This window comes from Petaurus breviceps, unplaced genomic scaffold (genome assembly GCF_028583685.1).
Source record: "Petaurus breviceps papuanus isolate PSGF00001 unplaced genomic scaffold, PetGlider_PUasm1.0 108, whole genome shotgun sequence".
In the NCBI taxonomy this organism is placed as follows: domain Eukaryota; kingdom Metazoa; phylum Chordata; class Mammalia; order Diprotodontia; family Petauridae; genus Petaurus; species Petaurus breviceps.
Window position 1 is genome coordinate 4,460,190 of NW_027185593.1, and position 24,150 is coordinate 4,484,339.

At 42.3% G+C, this 24,150-nt stretch overlaps 2 protein-coding genes and 1 pseudogene across 3 annotated transcripts in view; all 3 read right to left on the bottom strand.

Annotated features, from left to right (window-relative positions):
* GNG7 (G protein subunit gamma 7) overlaps nt 1-24,150 on the bottom strand; it is a 160,717-nt gene that overhangs the window by 85,631 nt on the left and 50,936 nt on the right. The window contains exon 1 of one of the 2 annotated variants that reach the window (XM_069077230.1): nt 1,524-1,673. The exons of the other annotated variant lie outside the window; for it this stretch is intronic. The gene's annotated coding sequence lies outside the window, so the exon portion shown is untranslated. Of the gene's footprint in view, nt 1-1,523; nt 1,674-24,150 lie in introns of those variants that run through there. 2 annotated transcript variants of the gene reach the window in all.
* Nucleotides 5,547-14,503, bottom strand: LOC138152922 (large ribosomal subunit protein uL3-like; annotated as a pseudogene).
* LOC138153672 (large ribosomal subunit protein eL29-like) lies at nt 17,273-17,746 on the bottom strand. The gene has a single exon (XM_069078031.1). It carries the CDS (start codon nt 17,744-17,746, stop codon nt 17,273-17,275), a length of 474 nt encoding a protein of 157 aa, XP_068934132.1.

Genomic DNA, 24,150 nt, shown 5'->3' on the forward strand with positions numbered 1-24,150 from the left:
TGTTCAAGAGCATAGTTAATAATGTCAGAGGCAGGATATGAATCCAGGTCTTTCTGACCATAAGTTAAATAATCCACTGATTATCTGCTTTAACATACTGCCTCCTCACAACATCAGAGGGGAAAACTGGCTGAAGGGTTCATAAGTACAACATCTGTCTTAGTTTGTAAGAATAATGTCTAAGCCAAAAATAGGAATTATTTCATATATGTCACCCTGGTGAGTTGGTCAAAAATAGTTTAAAAAAATTTTTTTTATTGCCCTAAATGCAGCTCCTGGCAAAAGAATAACACTGAATTTATCTGTCCCCTTTGTGACTTACTTTTGGGGGTGTCTGAGGGGTGAAAAGGAAATCAACACATTATACAAACATCACCCCAGAGGCTGGTGTCACCATGGAGTGACGGCTTAGCTTGACTGGGCTCTGCCTTGTGTGAGGACAAAAGATCATTGGTGCTTTCTCCTTTGAGCATGGATTTCAATTTACAGCAAAGGCAGAAGGAGAAAAGCATCAGGGTGTTTGAAGCTTACACCAAGTTGGCCTCCTTCCCTCAAACTACGTCACCATCTTTTGATTGTCTAAATCAAGCAGTGGAAGCCTGGTGTAGCTGAAGGAGCTGACTTCAGAGGCAGGAGACTTGGATTCTCTTCAGTTTTCTTTTTCTTCCTTTCTTCCTTCCTTCCTTCCTTTCGCTTTTTGGAGGGAGGAATGCAGGGCAATTGGGGGTAAGTGACTTGCCCAAGGTCATACAGTTAGTAAGTATGTCAAATGTCTGAGGCTGTATTTGAACTCAGATCCTCCTGACTCTAGGGCCGGTGCTCTATTCACAGTGCCACCTAACCATCCCTAAAGCATTTGTTGTTTTTGTTTGTTTTTTTGAGGTGGAAAGCAATTGGGGTTAAGTGACTTGCTCAAGGTCGCATAGCTAGTGTGTCAAGTGTCTGAGGCCAGATTTGAACTCAGCTCCTCCTGACTCCAGGGCCAGTGCTCTATTCACTATGCCACTTAGCTGCCCTGATTTTCCTCAGTTTTCCCTTCTGCCAAGCAACAAATTTTATTTAGGAAGCTTCTAAAGATTCACTCTGGTGTAGTAGAAAGAAAGAAGGTTGGATTAGAAAGCAGGGGACCTGGGTTCAAGTCCTGGGTGGAGTGATGTGACTTTGGGTAAATCACTTAACCTGCCTGAGCCCAGCTTCCTGATCTGTAAAATGAGGTGGTTAGGCCAGGTCATTTTCAAGATCCTGTCTAGTTCTACATCCAATGACCCAGTGATCTTAGATCACCTGGGTCCAAGTGGTCAGACATGAGAGACAACCTGAGTTACTTTGTTTCCCTTCTTCTCTAATTCTTGCAGGCTAAATTGTCCAGTCCTCACTGCCCACTCCTGCCTCAGATGGCTATGTCCAAGAACTGCAGGCAGTTGAAAGGTCATGTAACAGTTACGTTGTGTTTTTTTCTTCCTGTCTTTCTTTTTGAACATATGCCCACATTCAGTTCTGAACAACTGTGGGAATCAACTTACTTTGCTTCTGAGAAGCAGCTGATTACAGAAGACACATACGTGTGTTGTTCTCCTCCAGTGGTTTTTGTTGAAATCTGGTTGAAACTGTATACTGAAGTCCAGCTGACATCTGTAGGCTACTGGAAAGGGAATTCTTGTGAAGCTGGATTCCTAGGGGGGATTAAGGAGAGGAGACCAAGGATCCAGGAGCTAGAAATTGGTGTTTCATATCCCTTACAATGCCTGCTACTGGTTTGGGCTCACAGAAAATACTCAAACACTGGAGATAGCCTTAAAAAGAACAGTTCTTCATTCAACAAGTGTCTACTAAGAACTAATTCAAATATCCTTCACTAAAGTCTGGAGTGCCAAGTTGACTCTGGGCTCTAAAGGACTGCGGCAGAGAGCAAAAACTCTTACATCTGGAAAGGTTTTGAATAGGAAGGGTAGTGATTGACTATATTTCATTAAAACAAACAAACAAACAACACTCTAGTGGTAGAGGAATGTGTGTCACCTGACTGGCCACCAGGGCATGATTTGGGCGGGGGGGGGGGGGGGGGGGTGGTACAACAACTCATCCAACACTCAGTAGACTAGATGTAGAGGGTTTTGAGATATGGGTCTATGGAGGGAGTATCCACACTGATAGGGTCACAGCTGTTTTGAAATAATGAATACTAATACTAACAATTAACCATTATACTGCACTTTTAGATTTAGAAGGTGTTTTCCTTAAGATAGACCTGCAAGGTAGTTAGTGTAAATATTATAATCCCTGTTTTATAGAAGAAGAAACTGAAGGTCAGATAGTCACTTGCCTAGAGTAATAAAATACACTGATGACTATGTTATTAGAACATAAAAAGTGGAGTAAGATGAATGGAAAAGAAAGCACAAGTCGCCTGATCTAATCCCAGTCTAATGTTGTTCTAGTAATAATAATGATGATAGTAATAAATCATCCAATGTACATGGATGATACTGAACTGTATGAAAAACACATCAAACAGCTCCCTCATCTTGTGGAGTCTTTCTCTACTGATACAAAAATATCATTTGGATTCAATAAGTATAACATCCTTAATGTACACCAAGGATAAAGAGAGACAGAAGACTTTGAGCTTGAACCCAGACATCAAAGTGAACTAATGGATGAAAGTGATATCTATAAATACCTTTTTTTCCTTCAGGCAAGAAAACATTGAGTGGTTGATCTCCAGATGGTGCCTGTGAAATGGGTGAGATCCATGAATGGAATCAAAAGGCTCTCCACAGGCACCTTCTGTGTGAAGTCAGCCAATAATACGCTAAGAAAGGAGCAATGAACAAAATGGCTGGGTCGGTGGATTTGTTTATGGAAATAAAGAGTTTATGCTGGCAATTCAGGACAAGTCACTGCTCCTAGAAATTATAGGAGGACAGATAGAGAGGGAGGTAGATAGAAAGAAAATTTAAACATCTCTCAAGCATTTAATATGTGTCAGGCCTATGCCAAGGACTGAGGATACCAATACAAGCAGGCAAAAAGGAGCTTACATTTCATTGGTGAAGAGGACCCATAGAGAGGAGGAAGATGAAAGAGAGATACCACGCTGGGCTGTGGCCATGCCATGCCTCCCTCATCCCCCACAGAACAGTTGGGGAATAGCCCTAGCCCATAAAGCAAAAGATCACCATGGTGGGGATCAGGGGAGTCTAGAGAAAAAGCCTGGATTTAGGGACAAGAGCGGATTATGCAAACAGACAAAGCAGTTGGGCAATCAATCCCAAGAGGCATCTACTAAACACCTACCTGGCAGGTAAAAAGACAGCTCATAAACTCCCACCTAAAGACCTCAAAACATCCTGGAGAACTCAATGAACAAACTGAACTGAAAGTAAACTGTTACTGCAGACCCCAATTGTTGTCCCCAATCTTCCTGATATAACATGAGTTTGAAAAACTCAAGAACAAGGTCCTTAATACATGTCAGCATATAAACTACTCTCCAAACTACATGGAATGAAAAGTTTTCAAAACATGGAGACCTAGCAGAGAGACCGACCTGTTGTGAGAACAGGATGAAGTGCCTATCATTTCTGTTGTCCTGCCACCACTGGGGTTGTTACCCAAGGGGCTTTTATTGAGCCTAGGATGAGCTTACATTCTAATGCTTGTATGAAATTTCCAAAAGCAGTTATTTTAACCACCTGTGTAAGAGTCCATTAAATTAAATAAAAAATAATAGTAGAGCAGCAACTTGTTCCATTTCTATTTGAACTCCATAATGTGATATGAGTGACATGATCCTGCTGCTGATGACGATGCCCTATCATCTCCAGTAGCCTTCTAATTGGTCTCCCCATTGCCTCTAGGATAAAACAAAACCTCCACTTCTTTGGTGCCTCGAGCTCTTTTACAATCTGGCTCCAGCCTCCTTGTTCCGGTTCACTGTGCACTGTTCTCCTCCATGGATGCACACTGTATTCTGGACAAATTTGCCTATCTGCTATGCTCCTCATGTAACATTCCAGCTCTTGCCTTCGAGGCCTTTATAAGGAGGCTGTCTGGCACTGCCCATTAGGAGAGCACTTGCCATTACACCAATACTAATCCTAACCTCACCCCTGCCCCCAGTAAAATGCAAGTTCCTTAAAAGCAAGGACTTTTAAAATTTTATCTTTGTAGTCCTAGTACCTAGCACAGTGTCTGGCACATAGTAGGAGCTTGGTAAATCCTTCCTGAATGATTAATGAGCCATACAACTTGCATACTACATCTTACATCCACGATCTCATCTGATCCTCACAACCCTTAGAGGTAGGTACTACAGGCATTATCCCCACTTTACAAATAAGGGTCGTGTTTATGGTCACATCCCTAAAAAACAACAAGATGGGGTTCAAACCCAGGTTTCTCTTGACTCCAAGTTCAGTGGGACCTCCACTACACCAACCACACTAAGTTATGGCCATAGGACACAGGATTGTACATGGAGAGCTGGAAGGAACCTTGGAGATCATCTAGTCTGAACTCATTATACAGAAAAGGGAACTGAAGTGACTTATCTAAGGACACAGAGGTATTGAGTGTCAGAGGTGGGACTTGAACTCTGACTCTGGATCAAGGGATCTTTTCATGGCAGGAATGCATATAAATCCAGCTTGTCCTTTTTTCTCTCCCCTTCTTGTGGTCCTGAAGAACTCAATCTGCCCTCCAGTCTGCCTATTTTCACTGATGGCCTCACTTTTTTTTTCCCCTTTTTCTTTTTGGAGGGGGAAAGGCAGGGCAATTGGGGTTAAGTGACTTATTTTGTGTCCAAGGTTACACAGCTAGTAAGTGTTAAGTGTCTGAGGCTGGATTTAAACTCAGGTCCTCCTGACTCCAGGGCTGGTGCTCTATTCACTGCGCCACCTAACTGCCCTGATGGCCTCACTTCTTTAGGTTCTAGGCTAGACTTTAGTTCTTGTGACTTCTTTGTAAAGTTCATTTTCAGGGACAGATTTCCCAATGTTAGCCCACAGTGAATGAGGATCTCACTTCGATAGTGCTGGACCCTTGCCTGGTGTTTAGAAATGTCTTTTTGTACATTCCCCTGTTGGTAGATTCGTTTTGTCATTACTGTGCTTGTCTTTAGCTCAAGCTAATCTTTGGCAAGCAAGCACAAAGGGGAACACTATGAACAATTACACTGAGTACTTTTTATAGGTAGAAAAAGATCCAAGGCCAAGAGGAAAAATAAATCCATATAAATCTAGAGCAATTGGCCTAATTTTACAATTCTCATTCAAGCAAGATTAACCCTGTTTCCCCCTCCTAAAGTCAAAATACAAAATGTGTTTTGGAGGAAGATGTGAAACAGTCCCAGGGGCTTCTAACAACCTACCCTTCTCATCTTCTCTCATGTAATGTTAATAAATAGACTATATGTTTGAACTCCACAGGATTACTGTCCATCTTGAATGAATGAAAATAAACGAATAAAGCATTTATTAAATGCCTACTATGTGCAAAGCCCTGTACCAAGCTGAGGGTACAAAGAGAAAAGCCAGACAGCTTCTGACCTCAAGGAGCTTACATTCTAATGTAGGACACAACATATATAGAAGGATTCATCTCAAGTCAGATGGAAAAGTCCCCTGGTTCTTAGGGTACAGCAGCAAAGCAGATATTCTCTTCTTTCAGGCCATCTCCACTGATTGAATCCTATGAGTTTCTGATGTTAAACCATCTGACAGTCCTAAGGGCTTGGGTGACAAGACCTTTCTTTTCTGGAAGTAGCTGTGGCTGGAGCAGCACCAGGCTTCATCTCCATAAGGTTTGCTTCCCAGGTTGATGGCTGAGGGCAGTAGGCTGGAGGCCTTGATATTCCAAAGACTCTTGGACTTAAGACTGTCTCCATCAGATTTAAGAATATCTTTTGAACATATGTCCTCTGAGTCTTCACAGGATTATAGATTTAAAATTAGATGGGGCTTTTTTTTTAAACTGATGAAGAATTTGAAACAGGGAGATATGAAGTGACCTGTCCAAGTTCACACAGACAGTACGTAGCAAATCTGGTACTTCAGTTCAGGTGTTCTGGTGTTACAGTTATGGTCTGTCTCACCTTGCCATGCTGACAACAATACTAACATTGGCTGTTCTTATGTAAGAGAACATTGGGACAAATAGGTGGCAGCCATGTTGTGTCTAGGCCAGTCACTAGAAGCCTTGTTGGTTGTACTCAATGGGCCTTCTGATGCTATTCAGATTCAGCTCAGTCTTAGAGCTAAGAAAGATCCTGATTTTCCACCCAAATTGAGAAAAAATAAAACAGAAAGTATAGAGCACTTTAAGATTTGCAAAGCATTGTCCTCATTATCTCATTGGATGATCCCAACAATCCTGGGAGGTAGATGCTACTGTTATCCTCATTTTAAGATCACAGCAGACCGAAGTTAAGAGACTTCCCCAGCATCTCACAGCTGACAAGTCACCAATGTGGGCCCTGAACACAGGTCTTCTCGATTCCAAGTCCAGCATTCTCACCTACTATACCCCCTAACTACCTCACTATATCTGATTTTTGTATCATAGAAGGACTGACTGCCAGGTACCTCTAAGAGTGATGCTTCCAGTGGCTTTACATTCCAGAATCAGAACAAAACTGGGACCCAAGCGTGTTGGTGAAGTCGACACACACATCTTTCCTATTCTCTTTGTGCGAGTCCTACCAGTGCTTTGAATTCTCTCAATAATGTTAGCTCAAGTTGTGTATGTATCTATGATTCTATTCCTTAAAATCCTAGACTTGATTGACAGGCTCACATGCTTACAATTCTTTTGTAAATTGTTTTGAAAGATTTGCAAATCTCATCTCCCTCCTAAAACTGGGAGTCATTAAGCAGTGGAGGCATCTAGAAGGTTAAAATGGGACCTAATGTACTAAAGAGCACATGTTAATAAGAAAGAATGTTTTTTGGTTCTTAAAATTATAATTCATCTTTTTAAAGCTCTATAACAATGCAATTCAGGCCCTGCCACTCAAATTTAGCTATTGCAGAAGACATTGAATGTGGTGTTGTGACAAGTGCTCTCTTGGGCATCAGAAGACCTGGTTCTAAGCCCTCTTCCACCCCTGGTACTAAACCCATGCCATGACCCTGAGCAAGTCCCTTCTTCTGTTTCTTGACTCTGTAGTGATAGATTAAAACTCTCTCTATTTCTTAGGGTTATTGGGAGGAAAACTCTTATAAAACTATAAAGTTGGGTTATTCAAAGAATCACAATATTTGTGAGTTGAAAGGAACCCATACACTAAAGGAAGTCCTACTACCAATCTTCTCAATTTTACAGATAAAGAAATTGAGGCCCAGCAACGCTAAGTAACTTGCCCTATGATTCCAAAGTCTATGGTCTTTCTACTACACCATCCAGCCTCCTAGGCCAGTCTCATATTCTAGCCTGTCAAGACAACAGGAACATGTTTAACTACATACTTCCTTTTCTATATATATAGTTGTACTTATTTACTTTATACTACTTATGCTGTGTGTGTATGTGTGTGTGTGTGTGTGTGTGTGTGTGTGGCAGTTAGGTCATACAGTGGATTGAGTGCCCAGCCTGCAAGTCATCTTCCTGAATTAAATTCTGGTCTCAGATACTTACTACTTTTGTGAACCTAGGCAAGTCACTTAATCCTGTTTGCCTCAGTTTCCTCATCTGTAAAATAACCCGGAGAAGGAAATGGCAAACCACTCTATTATCTTTGCCAAGAAAACCCAAAATGGGGTCACAAAGAGTCAGACACAACTGAAATAACTGAAAAATAAGGACATAAATATGTATAAACACACAGGACCTCTACTTGTCTTCCCCATTAGACTGTACTCTTCTTTCAAGTTGGGATTGTTTCATTCTTTATACTTATTTCCTTGGATTAATATCTGGCATACTATAGGCACTTAATAAATGCCTGTTGCTTGTTCAAAACTGACTGACTGATGGAAGGGAGGACAAGGCACATAGGCAACACAATTTTAATGTGGCAGAAAGAACTCTGGATTTGGTTTTGATGGCCAGCTCTGGGGCCTAGTTCCTTCCACTGTAAAAAAGGACATTATACTAAATGATTTCTAGTTCCTTTTAGCCTTTCATCAGACCCTCCACCAAAACAATATTCATTGTCCTTTTAGAAAGAGACACTTGGCCTAGGCATTGGAATGGCCAGGTGGTCCAGCCGGCTCCTTGACATCTCAGGCCTGAGGACTATCCTCCCTTTCCCCACCCACCTTCCTCTCCCCAGCCATGGGTCCTCAGCGCTTCTCTCTAATAAGTTTTGCATTTCCCTAACTTGTTTTTAAACCCTCCTCAGTACAAACCGGGCAACTCTCGTTGCAAGTCGGGGTATGGGCAATGAATTCCTGTGGGACTGCTGCCTCAGTAACTGAGTAGAATCTACTGAGTCATTTGTCTATGTCAAAAATAGTGCTTTTTCACTGTTTGGTTGGAGACAAGACAAAAGTGAAAAGGAAGAAAGAGTCAATGTCTTTAGGACAGAAGGATCATTTTTCTTTGGGAAAACAGAGTAGTTCAGGAGTTATATATGGCTTAATGAACTGATCAGTGCCATAGTTTCTTCCTCTGTAAAATGAATGTGTTTGGCTAGACTGTATTTTAGTAGTAAAAGCAGTGACTTTGGAATAAGAAGAACTAGGTTCAAATCTTTTTTTTTTTTTTAGTTCTGAAAAATTCACCAGCTCCACATTGGTCTGCAAACCCTAGGCAGCTTCTTCTTTTGTGACACGGTCTTTTTTGAGTGGTCCCATGAAAGCTTTCTTCTCTTCCAGGTCTGGAACCGACCAGGATCAAATTTGGAGGCGGTGTCAATGAACTTCAGGTCAATCTTCTCCAGGACGAGACGTTTGGTCTCTACCAGCAGAGACTATTCCAGGTGAGGACACGCTTCTTGGTCCCAACGACACAGCCTTTCATCATGATAAAGCCATTGGTCACTTCACTGTAGTGGACGAAGCCTCCCAGAGGGTTGATACTGTTGTCAGACAGATCATAATCAGCGGACACGTTTTTGATCAGCTTGCCATCCTTGATCTGGTAGCTCTTCTGGCCAGCTTGAGCCACAGAGAAGGCCACACAGGCAGTATGCCAAGCTCCAATGCACGCCACCTTACGCAGGCCTCGGTGGGTTTGTGTGCCAGGGGCTGGTGACACCTTTGTAGCCCTTCCCCTCGGTCACTCCAATGATGTCCATCATCTCGTCCTGTCCAAACACAGTGGACACAGGCATCTGCTGCTCCAGCTTCTCATGGGCCCAGTCCAGCTTCTCAGCCATTCACCTGGATCTCCATCAGGTGGGACTTCTTCTGCCTCAGAGGGAGCAGGTGCATCTGGGTGTGGGCAATGATGCAGATCACCTGGCACTACTTCTTCATGCTGCTGAAGTCTTTCTCCAGCTGCTTTTTGCCGTCATTGTCCTGCCACTTCTTGCAGTACTTGGTGAAGGCCTTCTTCTTGGATTTATGCCAGTTCTTCTAGAATCGTCTCTTACACTCATCACTGATGTGCTGAGCAAAGATGGTTTGGAAGCTGTGCAGGCCCACAATGCCTACAATGACCATGGGGAGCATCTCCACAATGGTGACAGCCTCTACTATTTCCTTCTTGTTGACCTTCGAGCCAGGCCTGTCCACCTCTCACACAATGTGGGTCATGCCCGCCTTATAGCCCAGAAAGGCTGTCAGGTGGATGGGCTTGGTGGGGTCATCTTTGGGGAAGCTCTTCACCTTTCCCTGGCTACTTCTCTTTTGAGGCAGGAAGCCCAGAGACCCATGCCTGGGAGTGGAGAACTTCCTGTGGGACATGCTGCTACTGTTGCACCTGCGCCTGCCGCCGAGGCAAGTTGATGGAACACTAGGTTCAAATCTTGGCTCTGCTCTTTCTTGTCCTGTATGCTTATCTTCCCTTTGGGGTCTCAGTTTTTTCTTCCTTATCACACATGGGTGGAACTATGTGATCTCTAAGGCCCCTTCCAAACTTCTCCTATGCTGCCACATGGATATTTTGTGGACATCCCAAACATACATGCAAACATCATGCAAAATGGAGTCTGTGTGCTGCACTTGAAATTCTTGGCAAAATTCTACAACATTTTAATTAAACAAAAATATACTGAACATTTAGAAAAGGAAGCAGTGATCACATATCACTTCCATGCATGCCTAAGGAACAGTTCATGCCCAACTAATCTTATGTCCTGAGATTACAAAACTGATGGATCAAGGGAATGCTGTGTAGAAACAGTAGATTTCAGCAAAACCTTTGACAAAGGTCTCTTGTTAGTCTTTTGGAAAAGATGGAGAGATCTGAGCTGGACAGTAGGGTAATTAGGTGGATTAGGAAATGGTGGAACAGTCAAGCTCCAGAATAGCAGTAATGAATGGTTCTGTGGCATTTGAGAAGGAGGTGCCCAAAGGCCTGTACTCAGCCCTATACTATTTAACATTCTTATCAGCGATTTGGTTAATGGCATAGAGCATTTTCTTTTTTTTTTAAGCAATTGGGGTTAAGTAACTTGCTCAAGGTTACACGACCAGTTATTATTTCTGGGTGTGGTGCTGAGTATCTGAGCCCGGATTTGATCCAGGTCATCCCAACACTGGAGCCGATGCTCTTACTCGCTGAGCCACCTGGCCGCCCCTAAGCAACTGGGGTTAAGTAACTTGCTCAAGGTTACACGGCCAGGTGTTTCTGGGTGGGTGCTAAGTGTCTGAGCCCAGGATTCGATCTCCAGGTGTTCTCAACACTGGAGCCGGTGCTCTTACTCGCTGTGCTACCTGGCCGCCCCCATAGAGCATATTCTTACAAAAGCTGCAGATTACAAAGTTTGGAGGAATATGAAAAGGACAGTTGAGTAAGGGTCAAAAAAGATCTTGACAGGCTGGAAAAGGTACTATTTACTGCCCAGGCCAGCCAAGTAACCTCACTAAACCCCAATTTTTTCCTCTATAGAACTGAAAGGTTAGATGATCTCGAAGGTCTTCTTGATCATTGATGATCCTATGAGTTTAACAAGATCAAATTTAATAGACATACATGTAAAATCTTATGTTTGGCTTCAATACTGGAGTCTGGAAAAACAGTCTGTTTGTTCTAGTCTAGGCTTTCTCTGTCCCATGTGTTATCTGTTCCTGGTCCACATTCGCTCCCTCACTCCTGTGTCCCCTTTACTGTTACTTCTGTTCTCCCTTTTGCCCTGGGCCCTTTTTCTGGATCCCTTCTTCTTCACCCTATCCCTACTCCCCACTTATATCTGGTTCTTCTATGTCTGGAAACTTCTAGAAACCAGGTCTCTAGCTGATTGTTGATTTCCTGCTTGTGACCTAACAGATCAGAAACCAATCAAACCCACATAAATGTAGCTTATCCCTCTGAACCTTGGTTTCCTTGTCTTTTAAAGGGGACAATAACCCTTGTACTACTTAGTTCACAGAATTATTGCATTCTTTTTTTTTTAGACATAGGATATGCCCATATCACTTAGGCTAGCAGTTCAGAGGCACTTACTCATAGGCCCAGTCTCACTACTGATGTGCATGGGAACTTTGACCTGCTGTCTTTGTTTGGTCCAGTCTGCCCCTCCTTAGACAATGTGGTGGGTCTTCTCCTAGGGGCTCATGACATTCATGTTGAACTTGGTGTGGACCTATTTGGGCACAGCTTACTGCTTTTGAGAACTCCTGAGCTCAAGAGATCCTCCAACCTCTGTCTCCCTCCATAGCAGAGATCAGAATTGAGCCCACCTCGCCCAGGACTATGGCTGTGACTAACAGCAACATGAAATAAGAACTATGACTGTGATTATTATTGTTTTTCTGACTCCTATGAGTTTCTAGGATGGAGCTGTAGATAAAATGCTGGTAAAGAGTCAGGAAGACCTAAGTTGAAATCCTTCCTTAGATACCACATGTGGGACCCTGGGCAAGTTCCACCTCTTTATGCCTGTTTCCTCATCTGTAAAATGGGGACAATAATTGCATCTCTCTCCCAAGGTTGTTGTAAGGATCCAAAGAGATATTCGTAAAGCATTTTGCAGACCTTTAAAGTGCCACAAAAACGCTATTACTATAATGATAACGATGATTACGATGGGCAGGGCTCTATCTTCTTTTGTAGCCTTCAAAATGCCTACCACAGTATCACGCACATAGTAGGGACCCCATTAGGATGTTCTGAATGAATAGATTCTACAGAATACTGGCCAAGTAAAATCACCGAATCATATGTCAGAATTAGAAGAGACCTATCTCACAAATGTATGGTACATTAAGGTTTGTAAAGCACTTGCTTTCAATCAACCCTGTGAGATAGTGGTATAATGTTTATTATCCCATTTGACTGATGAAGAATTAGGAGCCTGAAGTGGAAGGGGTCACGGAACATAAAACAGCAGAGCTGCATTGACCTCAGAATGCAGAACATAGAGTACTGGAGTTGGAAGTGACCTTAGAACACAGAACCTAAAAGAGGAGAATTGGAAGGTATCTGAGAATGTAGAATATACAATTCTGGAGCTGGACACAGCCTTACAACATCAAACAGAGAATGTCAGTGCTGAAAGGGACCTGAGCAAATATGTCCAGGCCATTATGAATACATCTGTGACCTTTTGGTAGGCTGAGTTTGTAATAAAAACCTTAATAAGGTCTTTTAATGTGCAAAAATAAAAAATTCAAATGTAGCAACAAGAAAATAACATCTTGTGACCATTACTATCCTCCTCCCATTTCTTCATACAAATGCTAAATTTGTTCCCATTGTGGATATATTTGGAAAGAGGCTTGAGAGAGGGGAATGAATAAGGTGCCCACAAAAACTCAAAAATAGACATGCTGTGAATAGTCAGACCTCAGGCTTCCAATCTGTGCCACGGAGCTACAAGAATGAAAAGGCTTGTTTCGGAAACCTCCTTACAATGAAGGCCGAAAGGCAACTGATGACTACTTGGCACAGATTGGGCCCATTAAAAGCAATTATGCGGCAACAAGAAAAGGCCAGCCTGTGACTATCCGGCTTGCAAGGCTGTGTGTGGTGGTGTTTATCGCCTGAGCTCCAGAGTGTGGGGTGGATGACTGTCAAATCATGTGAAGACCTGCAACCCCCGGGACGACACTGGGCAACAGGATCCCTTTTGAGCAGGGACAGGGGAAGGGAAGCTGAGGTCAATGCTCTTCTCATTCTTTTTTTCTTCTTCCCGTTACACAGGAAGCCCAGTCACGTTGGCTTGGCACAAGTTCAAGAGGTTAGCTAAGGATTTATGGGGGTGAAGTGCTAAAAAGGAGAAAGAAAGGAAAAAAAAAAGATGGGAAGAAATTAAGAGTGGAACCAGAAAGGCTAGTAAAACTCTGCTCAACCTGTGGCTGAGGGCCTGGCTCCATTTTTTTTTTTTTTTAACAGCAGTAACAGAAGTCAGTCAGCTTCTTGTATATTCTCCCAATAGGAGAAAGGAGAGGAGAGAGGGAAGGAAGAATCTCAGGCAAGGGGAAGAGGGCAGCAGAAAGACTAGAGTAATACCAGCTTAAGATAAGTACGTGAACAGTTCCAAGCAAGAGATAGTAATAATATCTCACTAGATTCAGAAAGACCTACTCCTAAAAGGTCTTGGGGCAGCTGGTGGTGCAGTAAATAGAACTCTGGGGCTGCAGTCAGGAAGACCTAAGTTCAAATCTGGCCTCAGACACTAGCTGTGTGTCCCTGGGCAAGTCACCGAACTCCCACCTGTCTCAGTTCTTCATCTGTAAAATGGGGGCACACCTGAGAATGAAATAGTAAATCACTCCAATATCTTTCCCAAGAAAACCCCATGGATCAAAGTCCATGTAGAGTTGACTAAATGACTGAAAAACACAAGCTTTGACAGGGGTTAGGAGTTCCAAGAGGCAGAGGTGAGGAGTAAGAGTGCTCTAGGATACAGTGATATTGAGTAAGATAAGAAGAGCCTGGAGAGCAATTTATAAAATAACAACAACAATGTAAAGACAAATAACTCTGAAAGACTTAAGAACTCTGATCAATGCAATAACTGACCACTATTCTATAAGATCAGTGAGGACGAATGTTACCTGCCCCTTGACAGAGAGGTGATGGGCTTAGGATGAAGAGTGAGCAATAGATCTTTACATGACCAGTGTAGGAATTTGTTTTGTTGGACACACCCTTTCTTACTAAAGTTTTTAGTTTCTTCTTGGGGAGGGGAGAGAAAACAAATGCTTGTTACCTGAAAAAAATCTAACTCCTGGTGTTTAGGTGATTATCATAATCATAGCTTCCATTTCTACTACTCCCCTACAAGTGTTACTTTGCCCTGTTACAATATAAGCTCCTTATCAGCAGGGACTGCTTTCACTTTTGTATATATATATCCCCAACACTTAGCATAGTGTTTGGCATATGGCAACTCAAATGCTCACATAAATCATTCATTCATAAAGTAAAAAATGACAATGTGACTTGTACCCCTGTCTCCTGATTTCAAATTCAAGGTCCTGAACAATGGTCATGTAGGCATGCGTAGAGTCTGGGCTTGCTGTGTTGGCTTTTGTGTGGTCACAGGGCCTTTCACTTTAAATGAAACTTTAATAGAACCCTTTACTTCTGTGGAACTATGGATATTTTATAAAATTTTTCTTCAGTTAAAAAATGATATTTAGGGGTGATCAGGTAGCACAGCGAGTAAGAGCACCGGCTCCAGTGTCAGGATGACCTGGGGATCGAATCCCGGGCTCAGACACTTGGCACCCACCCAGAAACACCTGGCCGTGTAACCTTGAGCAAGTTACTTAAACCCAATTGCTTAGGGGCAGCCAGGTGGCTCAGCGAGTAAGGGCACTGGCTCCAGTGTCAGGATGACCTGGGGATCAAATCCGGGCTCAGATACTCAGCACCACACCCAAAAATAACTGGCCATGTAACCTTGAGCAAGTTACTTAACCCCAATTGCTTTAAAAAAAATTTGCTAGTATTTTTTGATTTTATATTGCCTTCATTTCCCAACCCCATACCCATACGAGAGCCATCTAAAAGGGCAGAGCTGCCCTACACATTGACTAAGGCTGACAGTATATGCAAAGTTCCATACCTTAGTACCCCAGCTCTGCAAAGACGTGAAGGAGGTGCATTCTCATGGTGAACATGTTTAATAAAATCATGTTCAGTCCTCAGTTGAGATTTTTATTTTATTTATTTTTGGAGGGGGAAGGTAGGGCAGCTGCGGTTAAGTGACTTGCCCAAGGTCACATGGCTAGTTTTTGAACTTAGGTCCTCCTGACTCAAGGGCCAGTGGTCTATTCACTGTGCTACCTAGCCTCCCCCTCAGTTGTGATTTTTAAAAAATTGTAGCTATAAATAAATAAGGTTTTAAGCAACTTTTTTGAGGAATTTTATTCAAATCAATAATAATACAAGCAATTCACCATATTTAGTGACAAGTATGAAAGTGCTGATAAACAGAGGAGATATGGCTTTACATACCAATGTGACCTAGTAGTTAAAAAAGCAAATGTAATTTGGGAGTGACATTCCAAGAATCATAGATCTCAGAACAAGGGAAGTTACAGTCGAATTGTTCTCTGCCCTGAACAAATCATGCTCTGCCTGTTGTAGTTAGTTTTGGATACCCTATTTTAGGAAGGACACTGACAAGCAGCAGCATAGCCATGACAGGGCAATCAGGATCGTGAAGGGACCTGAAATCATGCCACATGAGGACTGGTTGAAAGAACTGGTGAAGTTTAACCTAGAGAAGAAATTTCTTTTCTTTCTTTTTTTTTTTTTTAAAGCAATTGGGGTTAAGTTTTTTTTAAAGCAATTGCTCAAGGTTACACGGCCAGTTATTTCTGGGTGTGGTACTAAGTATCTGAGCCCCAATTCGATCCCAGGTCATCCCGACTCTGGGGCCGGCACTCTTACTTACTGTGCCACCTGGCTGCCCCTAAGCAATTGGGGTTAAGTAACGTGCTCAAGGTTACATGGCCAGGTGTTTCTGGGTGGGTGCTAAGTGTCTGAGCCTGGATTCGATCCCAGGTCATCCCGACTCTGGGGCTGGTGCTCTTACTCACTGTGCTACCTGGCTGTCCCCGAGAAGAAATTTCTAAAATCATACATGCATACCTTCTGTATTTGAATTAGAATCGTGAATTTTTTAATGGCTGGAGTCTTGGTTATTAGCCCTTTTGTTTATTTTCTTTAAATTTCCTGATTTTACCCAGTTACCCATAAAAAGAACTGGCATGAAACATATTTATGATACAAAAAAAATAAGAATCAAATGGATACTAATTATTTTACATTTATTCTATTAAAAGAGATAAATGATCAAATTGTCTTGGGTTAGATACTATAGGACACATTAGAAAACCAATTCTAGGTCAATAAAAAGCCAACCTTAGGGCCATGTGATTGGTTTCAATCAATTTCTTATGAATCTAAACATTAGATGAATGTCTATGGCAAATGGGTCCACTACAGATTCATGTTATCCAGCCCTAACTAGAGCACTGATGAAGTAAGTCAATCCCCATATTCTGTGTTGTTCCTCTCCCTGCACCGCCCCCCCCCCCATTCCCTATTTCACTCTCTACAGAAGCTGTCTAAATTGTATCTTCTCAGATCACTCAGCTAAGGACTTTGTATCGTTTAAATGAGAAAATCAAGGTACAACATAAACACCCTCTTCCCCCTTCTCTTCAGCATATGTTCCTCGACATCACCTTCCACTCTCTGTTTCTCCCTTCCTGCCAAGACCAGGCCCTCTGCACGTGCACTGGGTCTCATCCCCTTCCATCTTCTCCAGTAAGGTGCATCCTTACTCATTCTGTCTTCTCTAATCTTCAATCTACTAGTTTTCCCCTCTTGCCTTCAAGGATGTCCAAATCTATCTCATCTAAAAAACTGTCACTACATTCTATTATCTTCTAATCCATAGATTTCCCCCCCCTTTTTTTTTTTTGCTTTTTGGAGGGGGGAAGGCAGGGCAATTGGGATTCAGTGACTTGCCCAAGGTCACATGGTTAATAAGTGTTAAGTGTTTGAGGCTGTATTTGAACTCAGGTCCTCCTCACTCTAGGGCCAGTACTCTATTCACTATGCCACCTAGCCATCCCTCTCCTCCCCCCCCCCCTTTTTTATGATTCACCATTTCCTTTATTTGTGCAAAATAGTGAATAATCATACCCTGGCTGGGAAAAAAGGGTGGTTTTAGCTTTAAACAAGTCCTTCTATCCTGAAGCATCTATTTTGAAGGCTTGGAACTAGCAGCTTTAGCCCCAGCATTTTTGGGTTTGAACTCAGCAGGCTTAGCAGTCTTAGAATCAGACTTGGCTGCCTTGGGATAGGACTTGGCAGCTTTGGAATCAGACTTGGTGGCCTTAGCATCAGATTTGGTGGCCTTGGGGCCAGATTTGGCAGCCTTGGGATCAGACTTACTGACCTTGGTGACAGACTTGGTGACCTTGGGGTCAGTAGTTTTGGCAACCTCAGAGTCAGGCTTTGTGATCCTGAAGACTGGACGTTTGATGCCGATCCTAGGACCTGGACGCTTGGTGGCCATCCTGTGGCTAGCATGCTGGGCACTGGCCGCGTTGGGAATCTTGGGCCTGAGGAGCTTGGCTTTGGAGGCCTCGGTGCTCAGGGCCTTGATGGCTTTGGCGTTGTTGGCCTGCATCTTCTTCAGCCCCTTCTTGTTGTGTTTCTTGGCAAAGTGCATGTTTCTCAGAAACTTAGGGTCAACCCCTTTCAGAGACTCATATCTCTGTGACCTAGGTTTCTTGATGCCATTTCTGTGCCACTTTCATGATTGGTTGTGGGTGGTATGGTTCTTAGACTTAGCCATCTTTACACTGCAGCCTGCGCTAACAAGCACTCCATTGACTGAAAGAGGCCAAAGGGAGAGAGAGAAAGACCTCTCCTCCCTTTCTTAGCCAAACTCCTTGGAAAAGCTATTACGCCCACTGCCTCCATTTCCTTTCTTTTACTCACTCCTCAACCCTTGGTAATCTAGCTTCTGACCTAATCAACCAACTGAAACTGATCCCTCCAAAGTTAGCAGTGAAGCCTTAATGGCCAAATTCAATGGCTGTTTTTGATGTGAATCCTTTAGACCTCTCTGCCACCTTTGACACTGCTGATCACCTTCTCCTTATGGATGTTCTCTCCTGGGTTTTTATAGCACTGCTCTTTCCTGTTTCTCCTGTTTCCTACCTGTCTGACCACTTCTCAGCTTCCTTGTTGACTCATTCCCTAGATTATGCCTCCTAACTGTGGATATTTCCCAAGGTTCTGTCCTAGGGCTCCTCTTCTACCCTTACATCTTCTCGGTGACCTCATCAGCTTCCATGTCTTTACCTAACATCTCTATGCAGACAACTCACAAATACATGTGGATGCAACCCTGATTTCTCCCACAAGCTTCAGTACTGCAACAACTGCATCAGCCTGCTGGGCTTTTCAAGTGGATGTCCCAGAGATGCATCAAATTCAACATGTACAAAATTGACCTTATTATCTTTCTTCCTAAACCTTCCCTTCTTCTAAACTTCCTTGTTTTCGTAAAAAGCACTGACATTTTCCCAGGTCCTCAGGTTTATAAATTTAGCATTATTCTCCCTTCCTCCCTTTCACACCCCACACATCTAATCAGTTGCCAAATCTTGCCATTTCTACCTTGACAACATCTCTTGCATCCAACCTCTTAAGTCAGTTAGCACCATAGTTCAGGCCTTCACCTAGATTATTGTAGTGGTCTCCCAACTGGGCTCCCTATCTCAAGTCTCTCCCTTCTCCAAGCCATCTTATATACCTCTGCTTAAACAATTTTCCTTATGTATATCCATCCATGTGATTCCCCAATCAATCAGTACCAGTGGCTTCCTATTGCCTAAAATACAATACAATATAAATTCCCCTGTTTAGTTTTTAAAGCCAGACAAAATCTGGCTTCAATCTATCTTTTAAGTCAAGTCAAACATTTATTAAGTGCCTGCTGTGTGGCAGGTATTATGCTAAGTGCTGAGGATACAGAGAACATAAAAAACAGTCCCTGCCCTCAAGGAGGCCACAATCTAGTGGGGGAGACAAACATATAAACAACTATGTTCAAATAAGATATATAAGGAAAAATTAGAGATAAGCAACAGAGGGGAAGTCCTAGCATTAATGGGGTGGGATTTTGGCTGAGACCTGAAGGAAGCCAGGGAAACTAGGAGACAAGATGAAGGACAGCCCTTCAGGCATGGAATAAAAATGCAAGTGAAAAAGCTGGTAAAAAAGCATTGAGTTGGGAGATTGAGTATGTTTCTAGCCTCATTAACATTATTTTCCTTCCCATACTCTGAGAATCATGCAAGCTGGTTTTCTCTGTCCCTCTCACTTTTTAGTGAGGGAAGAATGGTCACAGAATAAGCATGGTTTGGAAATCACTACCACAGAAAAATATGGAAACTGATGTATTCTCAAGTCAACAATACAGGTGTACAGAACTGCAGACAATTTGGTACTGTCAAAAGCATTGGACTTCAATTCAGAGGAGACATCTTCCAAAATTTACTAACTATGACCATGGGCAAGCCATTTAACCTTTATCTGTAAAATGAGGGTAACAACATCTCCAGTTCCAAACTCAAAGGGTTGCTGCGAGGGCCAAATGAGACAATACACAAAGCTTTTGCAAACCTGAAAATGATACAGAAACATTAACAGTATTAGTTATTATTACTAGGAATAGGAGGCAGTGTAATATTGTAGTAAGAACACTGGGACTGGGGTCAGGAGAACTGGATTAGAGCCCAGACCTTCCAACTGTCTATGTGATTTTGAGTAAAACACTTTCCTGCTTTAAGAACGAATATATTCATCATATGCTAAGCAAGGGGGTTGGACTAGATGACCTCTAAGGTTCTTTCCAGGTATAATATTCTATGTTCTAAGGTTCTAAGAACCTCTTCCTCTGATGTGCTATGTTCTAAGGTCCTTTCCAGCCCTGAATTCTATGTTCTAAGGTCATGTCTAGTCCTCAAATCCTATGATTCTATGTTTATTTCACCCACTAATCAATTGATGGGGAAGAAATAAAAATCTCCCTTCCTGATAAAAACCCAATCATCATATTAGCTTAATGGCCTTGATGGCTTAAGAGTATTTCTGGGGCTTAGTCAATCCTAGTAGAAACTTTACAAATGGGAGCTGGGCTCCTACTCTGCGAGAGTTGAAAATAAAGCACTCATCTTGGGAAAGCTTTTCAAATAAAATGGCTATTGTTTCATAGCAGTCTTCAGGTTAAGGGACAGAACGTGTCGGTCCTTCTCATGCCAGAACAACAGTCTGACATTACTAGCCCAGTTCCAGAGATCCCATGCATGACGCATACTCTGTGACTCAAGATCAGTGTCAACAGCATTGGAAAACACAGGGTTTGGGGGGGTGGGGTGATAAAGATATACAGGCGAAAAGGTGCTCAGGGGAGCAAACATGCAGAGATGTTTCAGTTGCAATCATACTGTTCCTTTCCTCCCTTATCCCCACTCCCTACCAAAAACGTATTTCTGGAAATTAAGTATGCTTTTGACCAGATCTCGGGGATACCAAACTTGGAACAATGATGAAACTTAACCTGAAATGCATCAGAAAGCAAAAGTCAAAAGAGATTTTCTTTTGACCTTTGTGTAAAATGTTAGTCCCTCCCATTCTACTAGAAACCAGAGAAAAGGCTTTCTTCTGCCAGTAACTGATACTTTACTGTAGAAAGCTAGCTGTAAGAGGGGCTGAAGTGTGCAGGAGGAAAAAAAAACCCAGAAAAACCCAGAATTTAGAGCCAGACAGAACCCTTTCAGTTTAAAGATGAGGAAAATGAGAGAGAAAGAGAGAGAACATGCCCGAGGTCACAAAAGTAGCAAGTGGTAGTTAGGAGGTGAACACAGGTCCTCCAACAACAAATCCAATATTAATATTCTATTATACCATGCTGCTGTTTATGGCAAGAATAATAATTAAAACCCAAGAAAGGGTGCTTATACAACTAAAGGCAAAAACCAGTTTCATATACAATCTCTTTTTTCTGTTCTACTTTGTATACAGATATGTACACTTTAATTTGATGTCTGTTAAGATTAGAATAAAAAAACCCAACCAATTGCACCAGAAACAGTGAGGGGACGTGGGAAGGAGATGGTGCCAGTAGCAGCGTAGTCTCCTAGAATGATCACTGGACTTGGAAGGCAGCAGTCTTGGGTTTGACTTCTAGCTCCAGCTGAGTGACTTGGAGGAAGTTACTTTCCCTTCTCTAAGTAATTTTCCTCCTCCTCCATCTAAATATTTGGAATGTTGTTAAAACCAAATGTGACAGTGCATGTAAAGCACTCTATAACCATGAAGTGCTTCCAGAAATATGGGAAACTATTATTGGGACCATAGAACTGACAATGTGGTAAGTCAGGTGATACTCACTCATCCCCTAGAAACAAAACAAAACCACACAGAAAAACTCCCCATCACAGACTTGTTAGGACACTTGAAATTCCACTTAACAAAAGGGTAATAACTCCTCTGCAACTAAAACTTTAGTGTGAAGCATTTTCTTCAAAAAATCAAATTGGATCTCATTAATTAGCAGTTCCTTCTAACAATGTAGTTGGCAACCTATATGTTGCCCACCCTGTACAAACAACTCCTGTCCAATACCTTCCAAAAATTTTTCAGTCACTAGAAAGGGGAGGGGGAGGAGTTCACCCAACAGGCTGGAGGCTTTCTTTGCTTTCTCCTGGCACGGAGAGGGTGCCAGGGGAACATTTTGGCTGGTCACTCTTGTTAACATGACCTGCCCTTCTTTTCTTCATATCGTACAATTCCTTGATGAAGCATTTCATAAGATTCTTTTCAAATTGCAACTCCATGCCAAAGGAAAAAGAACAGTAAATAAGTCCAAAGCTGGTAGTTCATGGAAGATAGATTTAGGATTGGTTGGGTCCTTAGAGAACATCTAGTTAAGTCCTCTTGTGTCATAGATCGGCAAAATGAGGCCCAGGCAGGTGAAGTGACTTGCCTATCTTATGGAGTCATGTAGTAAGTGGCAAGAAGGACCCTGTTCCTTATTCTGGACATAGTGATCTTCCTACTACGCTAGGCTGCCCATTGAGGAAAAGTCATCTGGGAAGTTGAGGGTAGCACTGGGGAAGATCAGTCTCCTGCATCCTGGGGAGCAGTAGTGAAAATGTCTGGGAGAGAATTCTCAACATAAGTGTTTTGCCTTGGAATTATTGACAAAAATAATTATAATCCACTTTTCTATAGTTCTTTACTTTTTGGAGGGGAGAGGGCAGGGCAATTGGAATTAAGTAACTTGCCCAAGGTCACACAGTTAATAAGTGTTAAGTGTCTGAGGCTGGATTTGAACTCAGGTCCTCCTGACTCCAGGGCTGGTGTACTATTCACTGCACCACTTAGCCACGCAATGCGTTACAGTTTTACAAAGCAGTTTCCTTACAATGGTCCTATAAGGTTAGGAGTACAATAATTGTTACTCCCCATTTTTTGGATAAGAAAGCTGAGACTAAGAGAACAGGAAAATCTTCCACTCTCAGGATCACATGAAGCTGAGACTCAAACCCAAATCTTCTGACTCTCAGTCTTGTGCCCATTCCACTATGCTACACTGTGACTAAATAATTACAGCTATGACTTAAAGAATGCTTCAGAGTTCATAAATGCCCTACATACAGGAGTAGTTTCTGTGGTCTTCATGGTCTTGGTAATTAAATGGGAACTCCTAGACGTCTTTGCACAGAAAGAAAAATGAACAGGTTCATAATTAGGAAGACTACTCGACAGCTTAAGGATGGATTGGAAAGGGAATTAATGGGGTGAGAGGAAATTAAAGATCAATCCAATAGTCTGGGTGAGAGGAGCTAAGGCCTAAATTAGGGTGGCTACAGTGGGATGGCAGAGGAAGAACCTATTTTCAAAAGCTATTTTGGACTCAGGAATGACATTACTTGGCAGGTAATTTCATTCTTACAACTACTCTATGAGGTAGGTAGTACCACTTATCCCCCTTTATAAAAAAGGAAACTGAAACTCAGAGTGATTCTCTCTGAACCATATGTAACCATAGCACAGAAAGTACAGCTCTTTCCACTTCTATTCTGAAGTCCACAGAAGGAATGAGGAAGAGAAAAAGGACCAAGCCCTAATGGTCAGGGAACCCATACCACCCAACATCAATACTGACTCCTGTAGCCTGACAGAAGGTGAATGATGTCATGGGCTGTCAGGAGCTCATCACTACCTTTTATCCAAAAGGCTGGAGCTTGAGAGAAGTAATCCCACCAGCACATGAGCACGAGGCAGGGAGACAGATTCTGCATGCTTCCTACACCTGTGCTCCAGCTGAAGACTCATCAGAGCTTACTGAAAACATCAACAAAGAAAGGAGGTCACATGTCCTTGTAGCTTCTGCTCAGCTAACAGAAGACATGATGACACAGGCTTTCTGGTTCATCATGAACTTGTACAATATTCAGTTTCACTTATGCTGGGTTAGCACGACATTAAAAGCTTAATTTTCCCTCAAGTCAAACAACTGAAATGTTTTATTTACAAAAGGGAATTCTAATTTCTGTGTGGACTTGGGTTATTTAGATTCAGCTCACTTCAGCTTAAACTGAAAATTCTACTCAACAATTCCACAAAGTGCAATACATTTAGCAGCAGTATCCTGCAGTAGAAAGAATCCTGGGCTCTGGTAATCAGGAGAATTGAGACTGCATCGAGCAATTTTTTTCCAGTGGGATCATGGGAAAGTGACTTTACTTCATTGGAACTCAGTTTGAGAGGAGATGGGATTATATGCAAATATATAAAGTCCCTCCTTGCTTTGACAATGTATTTTTTAAAGGGCTTCTTATCTTTGATAATCAACGTCCTAAGATCCTCTCCTGTCGAGACCTATTTGGATCCTGACTGCCATTCAATATGTTAATTTCTCTTCCAGCTTTGCATCATCTGCAAATTTGATAAATAACAGCAACTACATCTTTGGATAATTTATTACTAAAAAATTTGAATAGCACTGGGTCAAAGAGAGATTTCTGGGAGTATTTAACTAGAGATCTCACTCCA